Below are 17437 nucleotides of genomic sequence, written 5' to 3'. Positions count from 1 at the left end.
TCCAGGCTAAACTGCCCCAGGTCTCAGCCTCTCCACCTCAGAGAGGTGCTCCTGTCCCATTAACATCTTTGTAGCCTCCACTGGACTGTCTCCAATAGTTCCCTGTCTTTCTTGAACTGGAGAGCACAGAACTGGACACAATATGCCAGATGTGGCTTTACTAGGGCAGAGTAGAGGGGGAGGAGAACCCTCCCTTCACCTGCAGGCTACACTTCTTATTGCATCCTAGGACCTCATTTTGATCTTCCACAAGAATGCATTGCTGGCTCACAGTGAAGCTGTCCACTAGCACTCTCAGGTCCTTCTCCACAGAGCTGTTTTCCATCAGTTGGATAAACAGGAGGCTGCAAAGCCCGTTTTGTTTTTCCAGTATTGATTTCATTTTCAACTTTTTGGATCCAAATCCTGTTGCCCAGTGATCTGCAGCAACAAGTGATGCATTTCCCTGGAAGTTTTCCCAAACGACTGGGTTTGCAAAAGAGGTGCATAAAACTTCCTGCTGCTAGGAAACAGCACTGGATTTCTGTGCCCAGCATGTGTTGGGCTGTTATCTGCACTGATGTCTGACAGCTTGCACTGAAGCGCAAGGGGAAGCTGTAGGTTTTGGAATGTAGTTAGAACTTGTGCCCTGCTTACATTTTCGTTTGTCTTTTCCATTGACTCAAGGCAGTGGCACCTGGATGCCATGGTAGATCAAAGGAAAAGCATCAAGGATGAATAAAATGTAATTCCAGTTCTGCCCTGAGTTAATGATTTCCTTTTCTCCATTCGGCAACTGCACTTTGGGGGAGTTATTCCAAATCCAAAGGCTTTCAGGACCGGTTGGAACTATTTCTGTAGTCAGCATCAGTTGGAGATGGCATCCTTCAAGACCACTAGACTTCTTCAAAGAGCAAATCCTAAGATAAAAAGATTTTCAGCTGGGGAGTTTAAGACGAGGTTGAGTAAATCAGAAGAACCTGAAATCAAATGAACTTCTTTGATGAAGAAGAAACTCTAAGAGGGCAATTAGTCAGTGATAGATTGTAAGCCAACTTGAAGGCACTCTGGAGCAGTCTCCTTACTTCTGAGAGGTCTGTTGAAATGGTGGCTGAGATGGGTTCCTCCAAGCCATCCCTATGGTGGTTTCTCAGGGTGGATTGTGCATTTAGGACTCAGAAAACGCAAAGCAGAGGATGATCTTGGCATAAGAAGCAGGCATGGGTGAAAGTACCTTCCTCCCATCTTTCAAGGATTAGTTTTCCACCTCTTTATATGGTGAATGTATGTTGAGCAGGGAATAGCTACAGATTTTAGCCTGACCAATTGTCTACATCCACATAGTAGTCAGCTAGGAATTTGATCCCAACAATCATTTTTTAACACTATTGAAAGCAGAGCTGGACTCTTCCTGCTGAAACAATCCCACTGAGAAATCCTGACTTCTGGGGAAAACCAGGTTTAGCGTTCAATTCACACACCTGGGGCTCTTTTCACTGTGAAAGTGCTTGGCTCAGAGCTATCTAGGTGCAGCCATCACTTGGGGTTCCTGCAGCAGATGAGGCCTGACTGAGGCAGGAGAATTAACCCAAGAAATGGGGACAGACTATTTGGCTTTTGTTGAAGGCATGAAGAGGCACACTGTAGTTCTGAAAGAAGGTGGAGACTTTTCCATTATCATTGCATGAGTCTATTGAAAAAAAAAAAAAAAAGTGAAAAAAAGAGGGTAAGAATGGGAACAGGACACCAGATTCTCATCTGACTTCTGTTAGTAAAACTCCATAGGCTTTGCTGAATTTACATTAGAGCAGCTTCAGATCTGCATCTTTTCAAGTTTACTTCAAATGTCCCCTTTGAGCCTAGAAATCTGGAGAACTTGGGAGCATTTGATGCAATCCCCAAGCAATACAAAGGGGAGCCTGTTCTAATTGGGGCTGCCTCATTAGCATTCAAAACCACACTGAAAAGATGACAAAGGGCTGTGGCTGACCTTTCATTTCTCTCCACGCTGCCAAGCTTATGATAACACTTGTTTGAACTTCATTAACACCATTTAATTGCCTGCATCACAATCAATACAATGTCTCCCTACTGAAACCTGGCGTAGAGGCAGGGATGAGGGAGACAGAAAAGGGGCAGAGCACAAAAAAGCGGAAGCTAAAGAGTTTTTCCAGTGCACACTAATGCCCAAAATACCTGCAGAGCTGCAAGGAGATGAGCTGATGCTTTCTTCTCATCCCTGCAGGGACCTGATCTCTTTTTGGCTGCTTACTGTGCATTAAAAGTAACCCACTCAAAAATGAAGCTGAAAGTCAACAGAGACATTGCAAGTGTCCTTAAGACCTTGAGAATCTTCCAGTGAAGACCATGCAAAATGGACTTTCCAGGTTCAGGACTAAAAGAGCTTTGAAGTGACCTAATCTGTGGGATTCAGAATTATAGCATCTGTAGTTTATAAGTGTACAAACACCACGGGACCAAGCCACTGGTTTCCAGGTCCTGCATCTGTGGTCTCATTTCTTTCCGTGGTCAATAGATGGTTGCTTCCCATGCAGTGCTTGTGATATCTCTTGGCCACTTTGCAGCTAGCTTCAGCAAGCAAGGCAAACTGGACTAGTTAGTATAATAAAGATTACAAACTGCATGCATCCTAGCATTGTAAGTTATTGAGGTTTTAAAGAGAAGCACTGGGGTGTCTACAAGGGCTTTGAAAGAGAGCATCAAATGACAGGTGCAAATCCTGGCTTTGCTTTAAAAAATTCCGTTTTCCCTGTCTCCTTTCCCTGACAGAAAGAAGGCTCAAGATACAGCCTACCAAGGGTCAAGGTAGAGGGATGTTTTCTGTAGAGATAATAAAACACAGTGCTGGAAAGGGCCTCAGGAGGTCAGCCTGACCAGTTCCTGTCTCAGGGCAGAATCAGCTCTGTCTAAAGCCTTACTGACAGATGCTTGTATACCCCGTTCTTAAAGGCCTCCAAGTACAGAGCCTCTGCTTCCCTCAGGCAATCCATTCCTATGCTTCCTTGTCCTTCCCATCAGACCATTTCCCCTGATGGCTAGCCAAAATCTCCCTGGCTATAATTAAAGCCCACATTGTCTCATTCTGTCCCTGGGGACAAGGGGTACTTCTCATTCCCTGCCTCTCTGCTGAGCTTTTGGTGTGTCTTAAGACTGCTTGCTTGTTGTTGTTTTGTTGTTTGGTTGGTTGTTTTTTAATTATAATACCTAAAAAGCTCCTGCTGTTTCCTCATTGCACCAACAGGCAGTAGGCAAGATAAAATTGTGTCTATATATAGAGGGTACAGCCTCAGAGCCACACATGCTCTGCACTGAAATGATGCTGGATGGTATCTTCTCCTGGAGAAACTATCTGTGCACAGATTCACTCTTCAACCATGGACCCAGTGCTGCCCATCCATTCTCTACCGTTTATTCTAAGATTAAAAGCAGCAGAAAAAGCCGTGTACTTTCAAAATGAAATCCTTGGCCTAACTAGGAGATGCAAACTTAAAATCACAGAATCACAGCATGGTAGGGGTTGGAAGGGACCTCTGAAGATCATGCAGTCAAACTCTCCTGCTAAAGCAGGATCACCTAGATAAGGTTGCACAACATCATGTCCAGGTGGGTTTGGAATCTTTCCAGAGAAGGAGACTCCACAGACTCTCTGGGCAGCCTGTTCCACTGCTCTGACACCCGCAAAGGAAAGAATAATTTCCTCATGTTTAGGTGAGACGTCCTACATTCTAGCTTGTGTCTGTTGCCCCTTATTCTATTATTGGACATGACTGAAAACAGTCTGGACCCATGTTCTTGACACCTGCCCTTCAGATACTGATAAGAAATTATAAGATCTCCTCTCAGTTTTCTCTCCTCCAGGATAAACAGCCCCAAGTCTCTCAGCTTATCCTCCTCAGAGAGATGCTTCAGTCCCCTCATCATCTTTGTAGCCTTTTCTGGACTCTCTCCGGTAGCTCCTTATCTCTCTTGAGTTGGGGAGCCCAGAACTGGGCTCAGTACTCCTGATGAAGCCTCATTAGGGCAGAGCAGAGCATGTGGAGAACCTCCCTTGACCTGCTGGCCACACTCTTCTTAATGCACCCCAGGTGACCATTGGCTGCCTCAGCCACAAGAGCATAGTGCTGGCTTGTGGCTAGCTTGTTGTCCACCAGCACTCCCAGGTCCTTCTCTGTGGAGCTAATCAACACAAATGCAAGCTTTGTAGCTCAGCCATCTCCCAGAAAAGTGAAACTGCAGTTTTGTGTCAACAGAGGAACTGACAGCATGCCCTTGCCTTGCTTCACTTCATCCCATACAACATCTGGCTGCTAGCTTGTTCCCAGGCTTTCCTTCAGCCCTGCTCTGCTCTAGCAGCCCTCCCTTATCCCTTTCACATATCTCTTCCTCCTTCAGTGGTCGAGATCCAGCCAGCTATTGCATAACCCTAATTATGTTATTGCTGTAATTGCGTCTGCTGTCTGCAGCACATGGATTTGTTACAAGCTTTTCATATGCTAAAATTATTATTAATGAGTGCAGTCCAACCCAGGCACAGCACAACAACAGCCATGACAAAAAGATCTTTTGGAAGGCAATTAGATCCATGCTAAGCTGCCTAAACCACTGCAGTGCTGGAAAATTTCAGACTGGAGAGGAAGCACTGGCAACATTGCTCTTCTCTTCTCTTTTGATGAGCTAATGAGGTACTGAGGGGCAGCAGCATGACTGGTTTTGTGAAACAGATCCACTAAGGAGCCCTTCTTGGTGGGTAATGAAAGCAAGAATAGTTAGTGTGTGCAGCTCTCAGGCCCTGAACTTAAGAGAGATGGAACAGTTCCAGAGGAGGGCCACAAAGATGATCAGAAGGCTGGAGGACCTCTACTATAAAATCAGAGTTGGATTGTTTAGCCTGGAAAAGCAGCCTTCCAAAACCAGAAGGGAGCCTGCAAGAAAACTGGGGAGGAACTGTTTACAAGGGCATTTAGCAATAGGATGAGAGGTAATGGTTTTAAATTAGAGAAGGGTAGATTTAGGTTAGCAATAGGATGAGAGGTAATGGTTTTAAATTAGAGAAGGGTAGATTTAGGTTAGCAATAGGATGAGAGGTAATGGTTTTAAATTAGAGAAGGGTAGATTTAGGCTGGACATTAGGAAAAAGTTCTTCATTATGATGATGGTGGAACGTTGGCATAGGCTGTTCAGGGATGTGCTGAAGGTCCTGTCCCTGGAGAGATTGAAAGCCAGGCTTCATGGGGCTCTGACCAACCTGATCTACTTGGGGATATCCCTGCTTACTGCAGGGTGGTTGGATGACTGTTAAAGGTCCTTTCTAACCCAAACCATTCTTTGATTTTTTTATTTACTCCTGGGTAAGCAGAGGACAAGATGACCAAGATGGGTCACTGTTGTATTGCTTTTCCTAAGGAAACAAAACAAAACAAAGACAAGCCAGGGGAAGAGAAGGATGTGGAAATGGCAACAATAATTATATTTCAAAGATAAGAGGGAGCACTGCTTCAATGTGCTCTTGTGGCCAATAAATCCAATGGTAACTTAAGCTGCAGCAAGGAGAGCTTAACCAGCAGGTCAAGGGAGATTCTGCTCCCCTCTACTCTGCCCTAGGGAGGCTATACCTGCTGTGTTGTGTCCAGTTCTGGGCTTCTCAGCCCAGGCTAGACAAGGAGATACTGGGTGGTGTACACAGAGGCTAGAAAGATGCTGAGGGAACTGGAGCATCTCTCTTATGAGGAGTGGCTGAGAGATCTGTAGCTGTTTAGTGTGGAGAAGAGAAAACTGAGACAGGATCTTGTCAATGCTGATCAATATCTAAAGGATAGGGATCAAGAAGGTGGGGATAGACAATTTTCAGTGGTGTTCAGTGATGGGACAAGAGGCAATAGATATAAACTAAAACAGGAAAAGGGAAAAAAAGTCTTTTGTCGAGGCCGACAGCACTGGAACAGGCTGCTTTTCACTAATAGGTCTATGGAATCTCCTTCTTTAAATGTCTCCTAATTTTTAAAACCCTGTGCAACCTGCTGTGGGTGACCCTGACTCATCAGGGGGGTTGAACTAGATAATCTCTACAGATCCCTTCCAACCTCTACCATTGTGTGATTCTGTGATATACTGGCACGTCCCTCCCCATGCAACAGTGGCAGAGGTTGATCTCACGAGGTCTTCTGTTCACTGCTCAAGTCAGGCCACGGTGAGTTACTGTGTTGAAGGTACCTATGAAGTTGCATATTGTGGTCTGATAAACCTCACATACTGGATGTGAGTTGCTGATGTGCCTGAATGATTGATTTACACAGATTTCTCAGAGGGTTTATTGCTTCTGCAGTCTAATGAGCAAATTTCTTGCCACATCAGAGACTGAGCAGCCTTGAGGTAAGAATTCAGGCTCCTCCTGTGATCCAAGGGAAACTCAAGCATGTAAGGCAGGATCTTTCGATATGTAGCTAAGAGTCTTCTGGAAGCAAGTGGGAAAAGATCCACTAGAGATAACCAAACCCAGAGTACAGAAGGAATAGCAAATTTGCATCACTAGGCCAGTGAGTGGTGCACATCTGACCAAGCAGTCACCATGTTCCACTGAACACTCCATGCTTATCCTTTGGAGGTAGGCTAAGCTAGTTCTGCTGCTTTTCTACCTTTCTGTCACATTCAGAAGGAGTCTGTCCTAGCCTTGTGTGCCCAACCTCATGCTGGCAAAAGCAGCTTATGTGGAGGTGTGAGTCATCAATCTGTCCATGTCTCAGGTGACATCTGATGACCCTCAGCTCAGGTGTTCTCAGAGGAGCACCATGGTCAAAGAGCATCTCCCTCCACCAGCACTGGCTCACCATTCAGCCATGGTCTAGATGATCTTCTAGAGGTCCTTTCTAGCCCTTACCATTCTGTGATGTTGTAGGTGAGAGTTGTCAGATGCAGGAGCAAAGGGAAGCAGCACACAGGCAGCTTTGCAGACACTAGTTGTGAAAATACAAGGACCTCTGGGGTTTGGTGACAGCTTCAGTGGTTCTGAAAATATATGCAAATGGCAGAGAGGGCCTAAGTACCTCTGAGGACGTGGGCTCAAATAGAAGGTAAATAAAGACTCAGCAGGGATGTTGTCATTTCCCTGCTAGGCTGCTTTAATATAGATGTTCATCATTTCTGTAGATAGCACAATGATGGCTTCATTAGAAACACTTCTGTATAAATCAGTGGCTTGGCCATGGCAGAGTTCTGATGGAATGATATTACATTTCTTCTTCCCCTACTAGGAGCTAGGGGTGACTACTGGGACATGCTTTTCTGCCCTTCTTTTCCTTGTATTTTCCCCATGAAACACAATTCCACAATATCTTGGTTTTCAGTTTTAATGGGAAATGACTTCTCAGGTGTGTGATGGCTGGGGAATTGAATGCAGGGGAGACTAGGACAGTTTGTTATGGTGGTGGGTAATGGTCTGTGAACCCAGAAGACTGAGATCACATCTTGAGAGTTAGTCATGGCTGGAAAGACCTCCGAGCTCTGAAACTCAGATTTTTGCATCCTGTCCTTTGTTCTGAGGAGCATTGCATGTTGCTTTTTGTTCTTTAGATGAGTCATAGGAGTGTCATGCTTCTGGGAAAATAGCTGGAAAGGGACTGGAGAGCTTTCAGACCCTTGTGAGTCACAGACTCAGAAGAGCATTGCTGCCAGGTGAAAGGGAGACAGGACAAACTTGGACAAGCACATCCCTGTGTCTGTGTTTCACTGTTTGGAACACCCAGCCCTGCACCAACTATCCTGTCACCATTTGATGAGTAGCTGAAGCAGAGAGGAAAAGAAACATTTCAACTGGTTGTCAGAGCCAGAGTGGCACATACATAGTGCAGTACTTCTGCGCTACTCCACCAGCCTCATTTGTTGTTGCTGTGATGCAATCCCCTTCACTTTTCCTTTCACCCAGCAGGAGGGTGCCTATGCAATATTCATGAGGAGCTGGGCTCTTCTCCATGGGCTCTTCTTAGGCACCATAAATCAATGCATTTCACTGCAATGCAGGCTTTTTTTTTTTTTCCTCCCTTCTTTTTTTCCCCATCAATCTATGAACTGTGCTGGTTGCACATGGATGTAGCTTTCTTTGGATGCCAAGATTCGTTTTCTGGTTGTAAGACTGTTTCTCAGTACTGTGCTTTAGCTCTGAGGAGCTGAAATGGTGCAAGAGCACTGCCATGGATGCCTGATTTTTCCCCTTGTCAGAAGTCTGGGTAGCACAGAGCTGATTTTGTTGTGTTGCTGAAGTTAAGCTCTGTTTGAGTTTGTCTGGAATTTTTCTGGGAGCATATTTATTCATTCTCCTCACCATCTTCTTCTGGAGGTGGTTCTGAAGAATAGGTCCTCACAGGACTTCTAGATGTGTGCCCTACTGATAGACAACCATTCGGGTCTGCTTGAGGACTGATGATTAGTCAGAGTGTAAACCAAAATCAAACCCAGACCACTCATTATTGGAGTACTAGGAGTGGGCAACACTTAGACCACAGGATTGGGTTAACCTATTACTTTTGTCTCATCCTGATCCCAGATGAGGTGCTAGGACTCCAGAGAGAGTAATGTTGTTGTGCATATTGGAAGCTACAGTGAAGTTAATCACATTTGCATGAGTTGTTATGATTAACCAGAGTATAGCTCTGTCAGCAGTCAGGCTAGAAGACTGTGCACAGAGCTAGGAGAGCGATCTTTGCTTCCTACAACTTTCTCTCCCAAGGGTTACATCACCCTCATCCTGCAAAACTAAGACATCAACTGAGAACTACTCATTGTAAAAACTCAGGATGGGAGTACAGGTCACAAAACCCGACTGAGCAAAACTGGAACCTTCTGGCACGGTGAAGTTTTCTCCCAGTTCTCTTTGCAGAATCACAGAATGGTAGGGGGTTGGAAGGGACCTCTGTGGATCATCCAGTCCAACCTCCCTGCTAAAGTAGGTTCACCCAGAGCAGGCTGCAGAGGAATGCATCAAGGTGGGTTTTGGAATCTGTCCAGAGAAGGAGAGTCCACAACCTCTCTAGGCCCTTCTGACACCTTCACAGGAAAGAAGTTTTTCTTTATGTTCACATGGAACTTCTTGTAATCCAGTTGGTGCTCATTTCCTTTTGTCCAGTTCCTGGACACTGAAAAGAGTCTGGCCCCATCCTCTTGACACCCTCTCTTGCAATGTGCTGTATTTCATAGGTGACTTTGTAGGCAGCTCTGTCACAGAGAGTATTTTCCCACCTGTCTGCCTGAAGGATCCTTATCAAACAGCACTTCGGTGTCCAATTTCTCTGCAGTGGAAAACAGCCTCCCTCTCAGCAGGTGTCTCAATGCTGTTTACAGGACACCTGTCAGCTCTTTTGGCTCTCCGTCCCCACAGCCTCCTAATTATGAAATTGTGGATTGCTGCAGCTCTGGGCTTGCCCTTTTTTTTTTTTTTTTTTTTTTTTTTTTTTTTTTTTTTTTCTTTTCTTTTTTTTTTTAAACATTTTTTCCCTTTCCTTGTGCACAAAATGTCAAATTGCAGAAATTAAAAATGTAAATGATGGTGTCTAATTAACCAGTTGACAGCAGAGCACAGCTGCGAGTGACAGTGACTGATTACCTTCTGCAAACCTTGTCCTCCAAGACCTGCCTTACCCAAGGGATGAAGGACATTGAAAACAGCAACTTCCTTAAAGAGACATTGCTCTACTGATGAAGCCTGATGGGCAAGGGTTCTGGGGGAGCCATACCTTCTGGCTAAAGCCCCAGCTCTCTTGAGCTCATCTGGAGGAGAGGAGGTGCAGGGAGACTTCATTGCTCTCTACAACCACCTGAAAGGAGGTTGTGGAGAGGTGGGGATTGCTCTCTTCTCCCAAGGGACTAGTGACAGGACAAGAGGAAATGGCCTCAAGCTGCACCAGAGGAGGTTTAGAAAAAGAGGAGCATGACCAGGTGTTAGCATTGTTGTACCAGAGGAGCCCAGGAGTGCTGAGTGTGTTCGTTCTCCTTATTGTTTGTCACTTTCAACTCTTGACTCCCTAGTGTCTCACCTAAAGAAACTTCTGTATTTTCTCTCTCAGGTACTACTCAGACATTGCCAAAATGCCTGCAATCAGTGACCAGGACATGAATGCATACTTGGCTGAGCAGTCTCGCATGCATATGAACGAGTTCAACACCATGAGTGCACTCTCAGAGATATACTCCTACGTTGGCAAGTACAGCGAGGAGGTAAGAACCTGGGAGGGGGAAAAGCAGTTCTCTAAGGCCATGGGACAGCCCACCCATTCCCAGGGCTCAGCATATGTCACAGATACCTATCCTGGCTAGGGGAATAAAATCATAGAATTATGGAATCATTTCTGTTGGTAAAGACCTTTAACATCATTGAGTCCAACCATTACAATGGATTTAAGGCATGAAAAGCAAGGTCTGGGGTCTGGAAAGTGAAGATCTGGGATTACTGCTCTCCCCAGAACTCTTCCATGTATGTCTCTGCTATGTTTGTCTCCTACTATTGGTCAATCAGATTTATCTGGCTTGCAGTAGTTGATGGTCAGATGTTAGGTTCCTGCAGGGAACATGATGCCAAATTTGTTTGAACATGTGTGCCCAGTGCCGTTTCAGATATTCTGAAGCATTCAAGAATGGTCCAGCAAGCATGACATAAGACGTTAAGCCCAGGCTGGATGAGGCTCTGGCCAGCCTGATCTAGTGTGGGGTGTCCCTGCCCATGGCAGGGGGGTTGGAACTAGATGATCCTTGTGGTCCCTTCCAAGCCTGAATGATACTATGATACTTAAAGGTGACCAGCATGGTTCTATTTGTGGAAGACTAAGTGAGATCCTTTAGGGCATCTTAAGGGGCATGGCAAGGTGATGAATAAAGCTGCCAAATAACTGATTTGCAAGATAAGAATCCATTTGATTTGTTACCATCTATATATCTGCATTTAGTAAGATCAACCCAAAACTGTCTGCCTAGTTCCCTGCTGGCTGACCAGCTCTGCATGTCTGGGACTTACCTTAGAGAAAGCTAACCCTCTGCTGCTTCTATAAGATGCTGGACTCAATTTTTTTGGGGAAAAAAAGAAAAAAGTCCCTATAATTTCTTTCTTTCTCCTTTTTTCCAGATTCTTGGAGCCCTTGATCAAGATGACCAGGCTGGGAAACAGAAACTTGCCTACAAACTTGAACAAGTCATAACCCTCATGAGCATAGACAGCTGAGAACTGTCCTACCAGGGACACCCTGGGAGGGATAAACCAAGTCGTGCCTCACTCAAGATCATCATCTTTACCAAGTGCAAGTTTTGATTGGCTGTAAGCAGAGTCACCTGAACTGTGCTCCTCCCTCTTCTCTCTTTCATTTATTTCTCTTTCAAGATCTATGGACAAAGAGACAAAGCCCAAGGGGGTTAAAAAATAAAAGAAAAAGACTGCAGAGGAATCAAGATATTTGGGTGGAGCTCTCCTTTTCACAGCTTCCTCTCTGCCTTTGCCCTTGAGAAAAACTGTTCCACACAAAAAGTAAACACTACAAACCCTCCCCCAACATCACATCACACTCTGCAGATGGGAAATTGGGAGGCAACTTTCGTCATGCTGCTTTAATTACCCTCCAAGGGTTGTAGCCTCTGGAGTGGACATGGAAACGAACTCAGTATTACTAAAAGTCTCCCCAAGGGGAAGGCAGCCTGCCTGCAGGGATCTTGGAGGGCAGGAGCAAATTGAGATCCTCTCCTGCAGAGCCATTGCAACTCTATCTCTTGATAGTGATCCACTGGGAGAGGAACTCTAAGGCTCTCAACAAATGCCACAGCTCTGTCCAAAGTGGGACCATGGTGGCTTTTATCTGCCCAGGCAAACAGGAGTGTAGCTGCTGTCTTGGGGCAGAAGAAGGGTCAAGAGGGGAGGAGGAGACCAAGGCTCCCCTGCCCATGTGTTTCATATGGTTATTCTTATTTTTCAAAGAGACCTGTGTCCCCCACTGTCTTTCCCATTGTGTCCTGTTGGTTGTAGCACTGCAGCAAAAATGCTTTCTCTGCTTGGTGGCATCCCGTCAGTGATGGTTCTGTTCCTTCTGGCAATGGACAGCACAGCATCTCCCTTGTTGCCACCTCAGCTTGGAAAGCAAGGGCCAGAAGTTGCATTTTGTTCCTGACAAGGAGCTTGACCTCCAAATCCAACCAGAGGTATTTTTTTTAGAAGCTGTTCGCTCTTTCCATTTTGTTTCCTCAACTGGAACAAAGCTATTGTTATCTCACGGTTGAATATCAGAAGGATACTGAAGGGCTTGCCGTGAAGCAAGGTGGTGCACAGGACTGATGGTAAAACCTTCCTTCAAAGCCACTCCTGAGAGGAAATGTTACCATACATTCTGGAAGGAAAACTTGGAGGAAATCCAAATGAAATACTACAAAGTATGCTTCTACCTAGATAACCCCAGCAGAACTTCATGTCTTCTGGAGGTCTCTAAAGCTCATCTGCCTTTTGGTGCCAAGTCCTGGCCTTGGCTATTCTCCATTTCTGGAACCAACAGGCCTTTCTGAAGGCACAATTGCTACCTGGGAACTATACGCTCTCTCTTTGCACTTCTTATCCCTTTACAGATCACTGTCACTACAGAACAATTGTGGATGATTTTTCTGCTCTTCTCCTCCAGAACAACATCTCAACCTGTTTCATGGCCAGGCAAAGAGGAGTGAGTTCCTGTGTTTCTTCTGCATATAGCTGTGTTGTTCATACAGCTGCCAGCCTGGATGACACCATGGTTCAGCAGAATGGGAGACCCCCAGGGTATGCAGAACATTGCATCTCGTTCACCGTGGAGGCATGAGATAGGTTTTGCATTTGTCTCACCAAAAACCAACAGAGCTCACTAGCAAGGTGGAGGACTGGCTTGATGCCACAGAGAATCAGCCCACATCCATCTCACACCATTCTCAGAGCTACAGCCTGGATCTACTTTGCACCTGGAGGGACGAAGGGGTAAAGACAGGGTGTGTAAATCAGTCACGGAATGAGCGCATTTGGTTTTGTTCATGCCTCTTGCTAGCAAACCAGAACCTCTTCAGAATGACAACTCTAATGGGAGATGTGGTGCAAATAGGAGTTAGTCAGCGAGCGGGTTTCGTTTAGCCAAGCAGATACAGATGTAGGCAAGCCTTTCTAAAACCATTTAAAGAACAGCAGTCCCAAACTGGATGTGTCTGTGGAGAGAATTATCTCAAGATTCATATTGAAACAGCAAACTTAGGGACACGTCTTGGTTTTACAGCCCCAGACATTTCTCTCTTGATTCTAATGATTATGATTTTGTGCGTGTGCGTGTGCGTATCCGTGTGTGCGTGTGCGTTAGTTCCCCTTTCCTTTTGGCTTGCTTTCTGTTTGATTGCTGAGCTGATGGACTCATCATGCACCTTATGGACATCTCAGCATTTTTAAGAGGCCTGCGCATTGGAGATGGTTTGGGTTTGGTTGGTTCTGCCTTGGTTGTGTTGATCCATTTAGTAATGTCGGCGCATGTTCCAGATCCATCGATTATGGCTGTGAAAGTGGGGTGGAAGTCCCACCAGAGCCAGCAGTAAGAAAATTGCAACACCACCACAAACACAATATTTTTTATAAGTACATTAAAAAAAAAAAAAAAAAAAGAAAAGAAAAAAAGGAAAAAAAAAAAAAAGGAAAAAAAAAAAGGAAGAAACCAAAGGTTTTGACAAACAAAGTGCCACAAAAGATAAATACGGACCCTATTGTCATGCCTTGTACTCACAGCTGGATGGTAGGAGTCTAAGGACAAATAGCTGGCTTGGAGGGAAGTGGTTATGAGTGATGGGCTGTACTGCCTGGACATGCGTGCACATGAAAGGAAGAAGAAGCTGTTTAAAAACAAAACATATATTATCAAAGTGAACTGGTGTAGCCCTGCACTATTGCTGAAGTCAGAGGAACACCACAGGGGACATTTGAGACTCATTCTGTTTCTTTTCCATGTTTTCAGGGCTGTGGTTTTGCTTCATTCTGGTTGTTTCCCATTGTTCATATTTTATTTCTTCTTGCTGGTACGGAGTTTTTAATCTGTTTTATATATATATATATAGTTTTCAAGAGAAACTTGAACACCTCAGAGACACTGAGAATGAAGAACTTAGGGAAAATGGGAAGTGTCATGAGACTGGTGTCTTAACCCTTCCCAAGTTCCCGTTTAGGCATTTATGTTTTCTCTCCACCCTCTTCTTTCTCCCATCCCCAGGATTTGAAAGAAAATATGTTTTTTGCTTCTCTTTCATCTCCTCCTTACTTTTTCTCTTTGTTTTGCTTTATTTGTTGGTTGAGCTGGTTTTGGTTTTTGCTTGGAAAATGTGCCAGAATCGTGATGTAAATGCGTGGGCTTCCTCCTCTGTCTCCTTCAGTGCCCTTCCCATTTCCACCCACTGTCCTAGCATCCCCCAGTCTGAGAGGTCTTGGCATCTTTCTTCCCAGCCTCGCCTGTTGAGCTAACTATTTTTAAAATGCATGTAAAATACAACTGAAAACAAAGACAAGCAGAAGAATGAGCCCTACTACAACACGGATGCGTTCTTTTTTCCTTCCTTTGATTTACTTTTCCCCACCTCCGTTTCCACACTTGACCAAAAATTCCCTAAGAGGTAATATTCCACACTGGTTTTCAATCCAAACAGTGACAACTGGAGCCAAAGTCCCTAGAAGTCAATGGACAGGCTGCTAAAAATCAGAATATGTCAGGTGATAAGTTGTCCTTCATGGATATTTCTCAAACACTGCAAGCAAGATAATGAATGCTGATACTTGAAGCACCATCAGAAATGGGGAAAGGGAACTCATGAAGACTCTCTGTGGTCCTATTGAGAGAGCTAAGACTATGTCTTCACTGCAGAATTTACTCTGGGACTTTGCCCCGTGTTAGAGGAACAAAAGGTGAACAGTCCCTTTGCAAACACATCATGTCATCCCTTTGAGTGTGACACAGTAATCTGAGACATAATCCATTATGTCACGTGCTTCTGCAGACCAAGCCTTCCAGTAAGCACTGCTATAGGAAAAGTTTGCATTGTCTGGAAAAAGGTATTAGAGATTGTTAGTGCTTGAATAGACAACACAGGAGAGCTACTGAAAAGGAGAAATGTGTCCATGCAAGGGCAACTTCCTCTCCCAACATGCCCCAGTGCTTTTCCTCCCACTCTTCTTTCTGTCAGCAATCATCAGATTGTTTTGGTTGGAAGAGATCTTTAATGTTCTAGTCCAGCCCATCACACACCAGCTTTTCTCCATTACATAAGAGGGCTATGATAGTTTTTCATCTATAGTTTTACCACTGGAGTTGTCTCATCATACCCCTTTGACACTGGAGACCATGAAAATTATGACATGAATAAGATCTACCACCACTTCAAAAGTGATTACCAAAGTTTCCAGATCTTGTGCAATTTATCCCACAGGAAGGTGTTTATTCATGAAGAGAAACAGACCAAGTAAATGACGTAATTGTCATCATGACTTTTAATAATGCTCTTGAAAACTAAGATAGCTTTAAGAGTCCAGTGACCTGTCTCTCCATTGAGTCACCCAACATGAAAACTACACAATCCTTTCACAATTTCTTAAGATTCCAGTGATGTAAAAACTCAAGCAGTGAAGAGCTAGCATCAAGAGGAAAATCGTGTAAAAGCAAACCAGACCACACAATGTAGAGTTGTCCTTCCCCAAGGCTTTAGTCATATGCTTTGGAAAGAGACACTATTATGTGGAAGATTCTTCCAAAGGAAGATTGGAGACCTGAAAAGACCGAGTCCTGGGGATCCATTTAGTGGGGCATACATTGGTGTCTTAACAAAGCACCCTTAAGTTCAAGGCCCATCTCACACCAAGAGGAAATGCTTGGGCTGCTAGAGATGATGAGGGATACTCTCCCACATCAGTAAAACAAGTCATGTCTCGCACTTCCCAGCAAGCTCTAGACAATATGCTTATGATGTAGATTCATCTGGTAGTATGAAAATATTTCTTATCACTGTAAAAGGAATGAGAGACAGCAAGAAAAATGGTCCTGCTTCCCAAACTCTTAAGGCAGGCTCTAGAGTGTTAGAGGTTTGCTACTCCTTTGAGACCTGTTGCTTTCTATAGTGTCCATTGCTGATATGAGAAGACACTGTGACCAGAAAAGCACTTTTCTGGAACTCCATCAGTTCCAGCAAGGTGGTTTTAATTCCTTTCTTCTCCCTGAAGCCAGAAAGAGGGCACTATGCAGAAATGTGTAGTATGGCCCCATCAATTTTGTGTTAATTTTGGGTAGCTCACCAAATGTTGCATCCAGGAAGCCAGGTTTCCTATCCATCACCCTTGAATGAGGAAATCAGTATAAAAATAAAACTCTCAAATTAGTGTTGCTGGTTAAAGTCCTCTGAGCCTCTGGTAACTTCTTCTTTTGGGATAACCAGAGGAACCCAGGAATGGATCTCTTTCTTCAAACCAGGGAGCTATGATCATTTATATGATCATAGTACACTGTGTTTGTGTGTTGACAGATACCTCATCACGATAGATGAAGGGAAGAGAAGTATTGACATAGCCTCAGTAATGCCAAACCAATTTGTTCTGCATATCTGATGAGTAGCAAGAATTGTCCTCACGCAGGTCTTGGGATGTCTTAACTCTTGCCATGCAACCTTGCTATGCTGTGGGGCAGGTAACTGGTGAAGGAAGCGAACCTCAACATCACAGTGTGAACCTCAGCCTCCTGGCCATTCACAGCCTGAATTTTCCTGCTTTTCACCCAATGCTATTCCCATCTTGGAGTATCCTTTGGTCCATGGATTCAAACAGTTATCCTTTACCTCTGCTACTGTACAATGACCCTTCTTCCAAAAAAAAAGAAAAAGAAAAAAAAAAAGGAAAAAAAAAAAAGAAAGAAGGAAAAAGAAAAAGAAGAAAGAAATTGTGTTGTCTCACAGGGAATGCTTTGGAGCTGGTCAGCCATGTTTTATTTGGGATGGTTTAGTCCACCACACCGTTAGAGAAGTACCCAAGGGGACACTGGCTTACAGCAATGAATTAATTTGTAGGAAGATGTCAGGACAAAAAAAAACAAGTAGCAAAAATAGATTTACACTTGGGGGAAAACAAAAAAAAAAAAAGAAAAGAAACCACCAAAAAACCCCCAGTGAGGATATAAAGCTGCTTAGTCTGATCAACCTGTCACGTGTGTGATTTCTGTTGTCATCGTTGTTGTTTGTTCATTGTTATTAATTTTTTTTTTTTGGTGTTAATCTGGTCTAAAAATAGAGAGTTTTACCTCAAGAAGTTCTTTCTGCGTGGAAAGAGATCACCTCCAAAACACTCGCAGCAGAGAACAGTGTGCAGGGATGCTGAGTAAAGTGAACTTAGGTGTGGAAAACAGGGGGGAAACGAGGACATGTAGGTTCTTTCATCATTCCCTTCTGTTGC

The 17437-nt window shown here is 44.3% G+C and overlaps 1 protein-coding gene across 3 annotated transcripts in view; it reads left to right on the top strand.

Moving 5' to 3' along the window:
• The window catches only part of PLXNA4 (plexin A4), a 553704-nt gene extending 536572 nt beyond the window's left edge, over nt 1–17132 (top strand). For all 3 annotated transcript variants that reach the window (XM_068169025.1, XM_068169035.1, XM_068169040.1), the window contains 2 exons: nt 10053–10203; nt 11105–17132. In XM_068169025.1, coding sequence (XP_068025126.1) covers nt 10053–10203; nt 11105–11200 — 247 coding nt within the window. In that variant the 3' untranslated portion in view covers nt 11201–17132. The remainder of the gene's footprint in view (nt 1–10052; nt 10204–11104) is intronic.
• Nucleotides 17133–17437: the final 305 nt, after the last annotated feature.

The sequence above is a fragment of the Melanerpes formicivorus genome, unplaced genomic scaffold (genome assembly GCF_026170545.1).
Source record: "Melanerpes formicivorus ecotype bairdi unplaced genomic scaffold, bMelFor1.0.p_v2 SCAF_3, whole genome shotgun sequence".
Taxonomy (NCBI): domain Eukaryota; kingdom Metazoa; phylum Chordata; class Aves; order Piciformes; family Picidae; genus Melanerpes; species Melanerpes formicivorus.
Note: the sequence above shows the minus strand (reverse complement) of the source record. Positions and strands in the feature narration are given on the sequence as shown.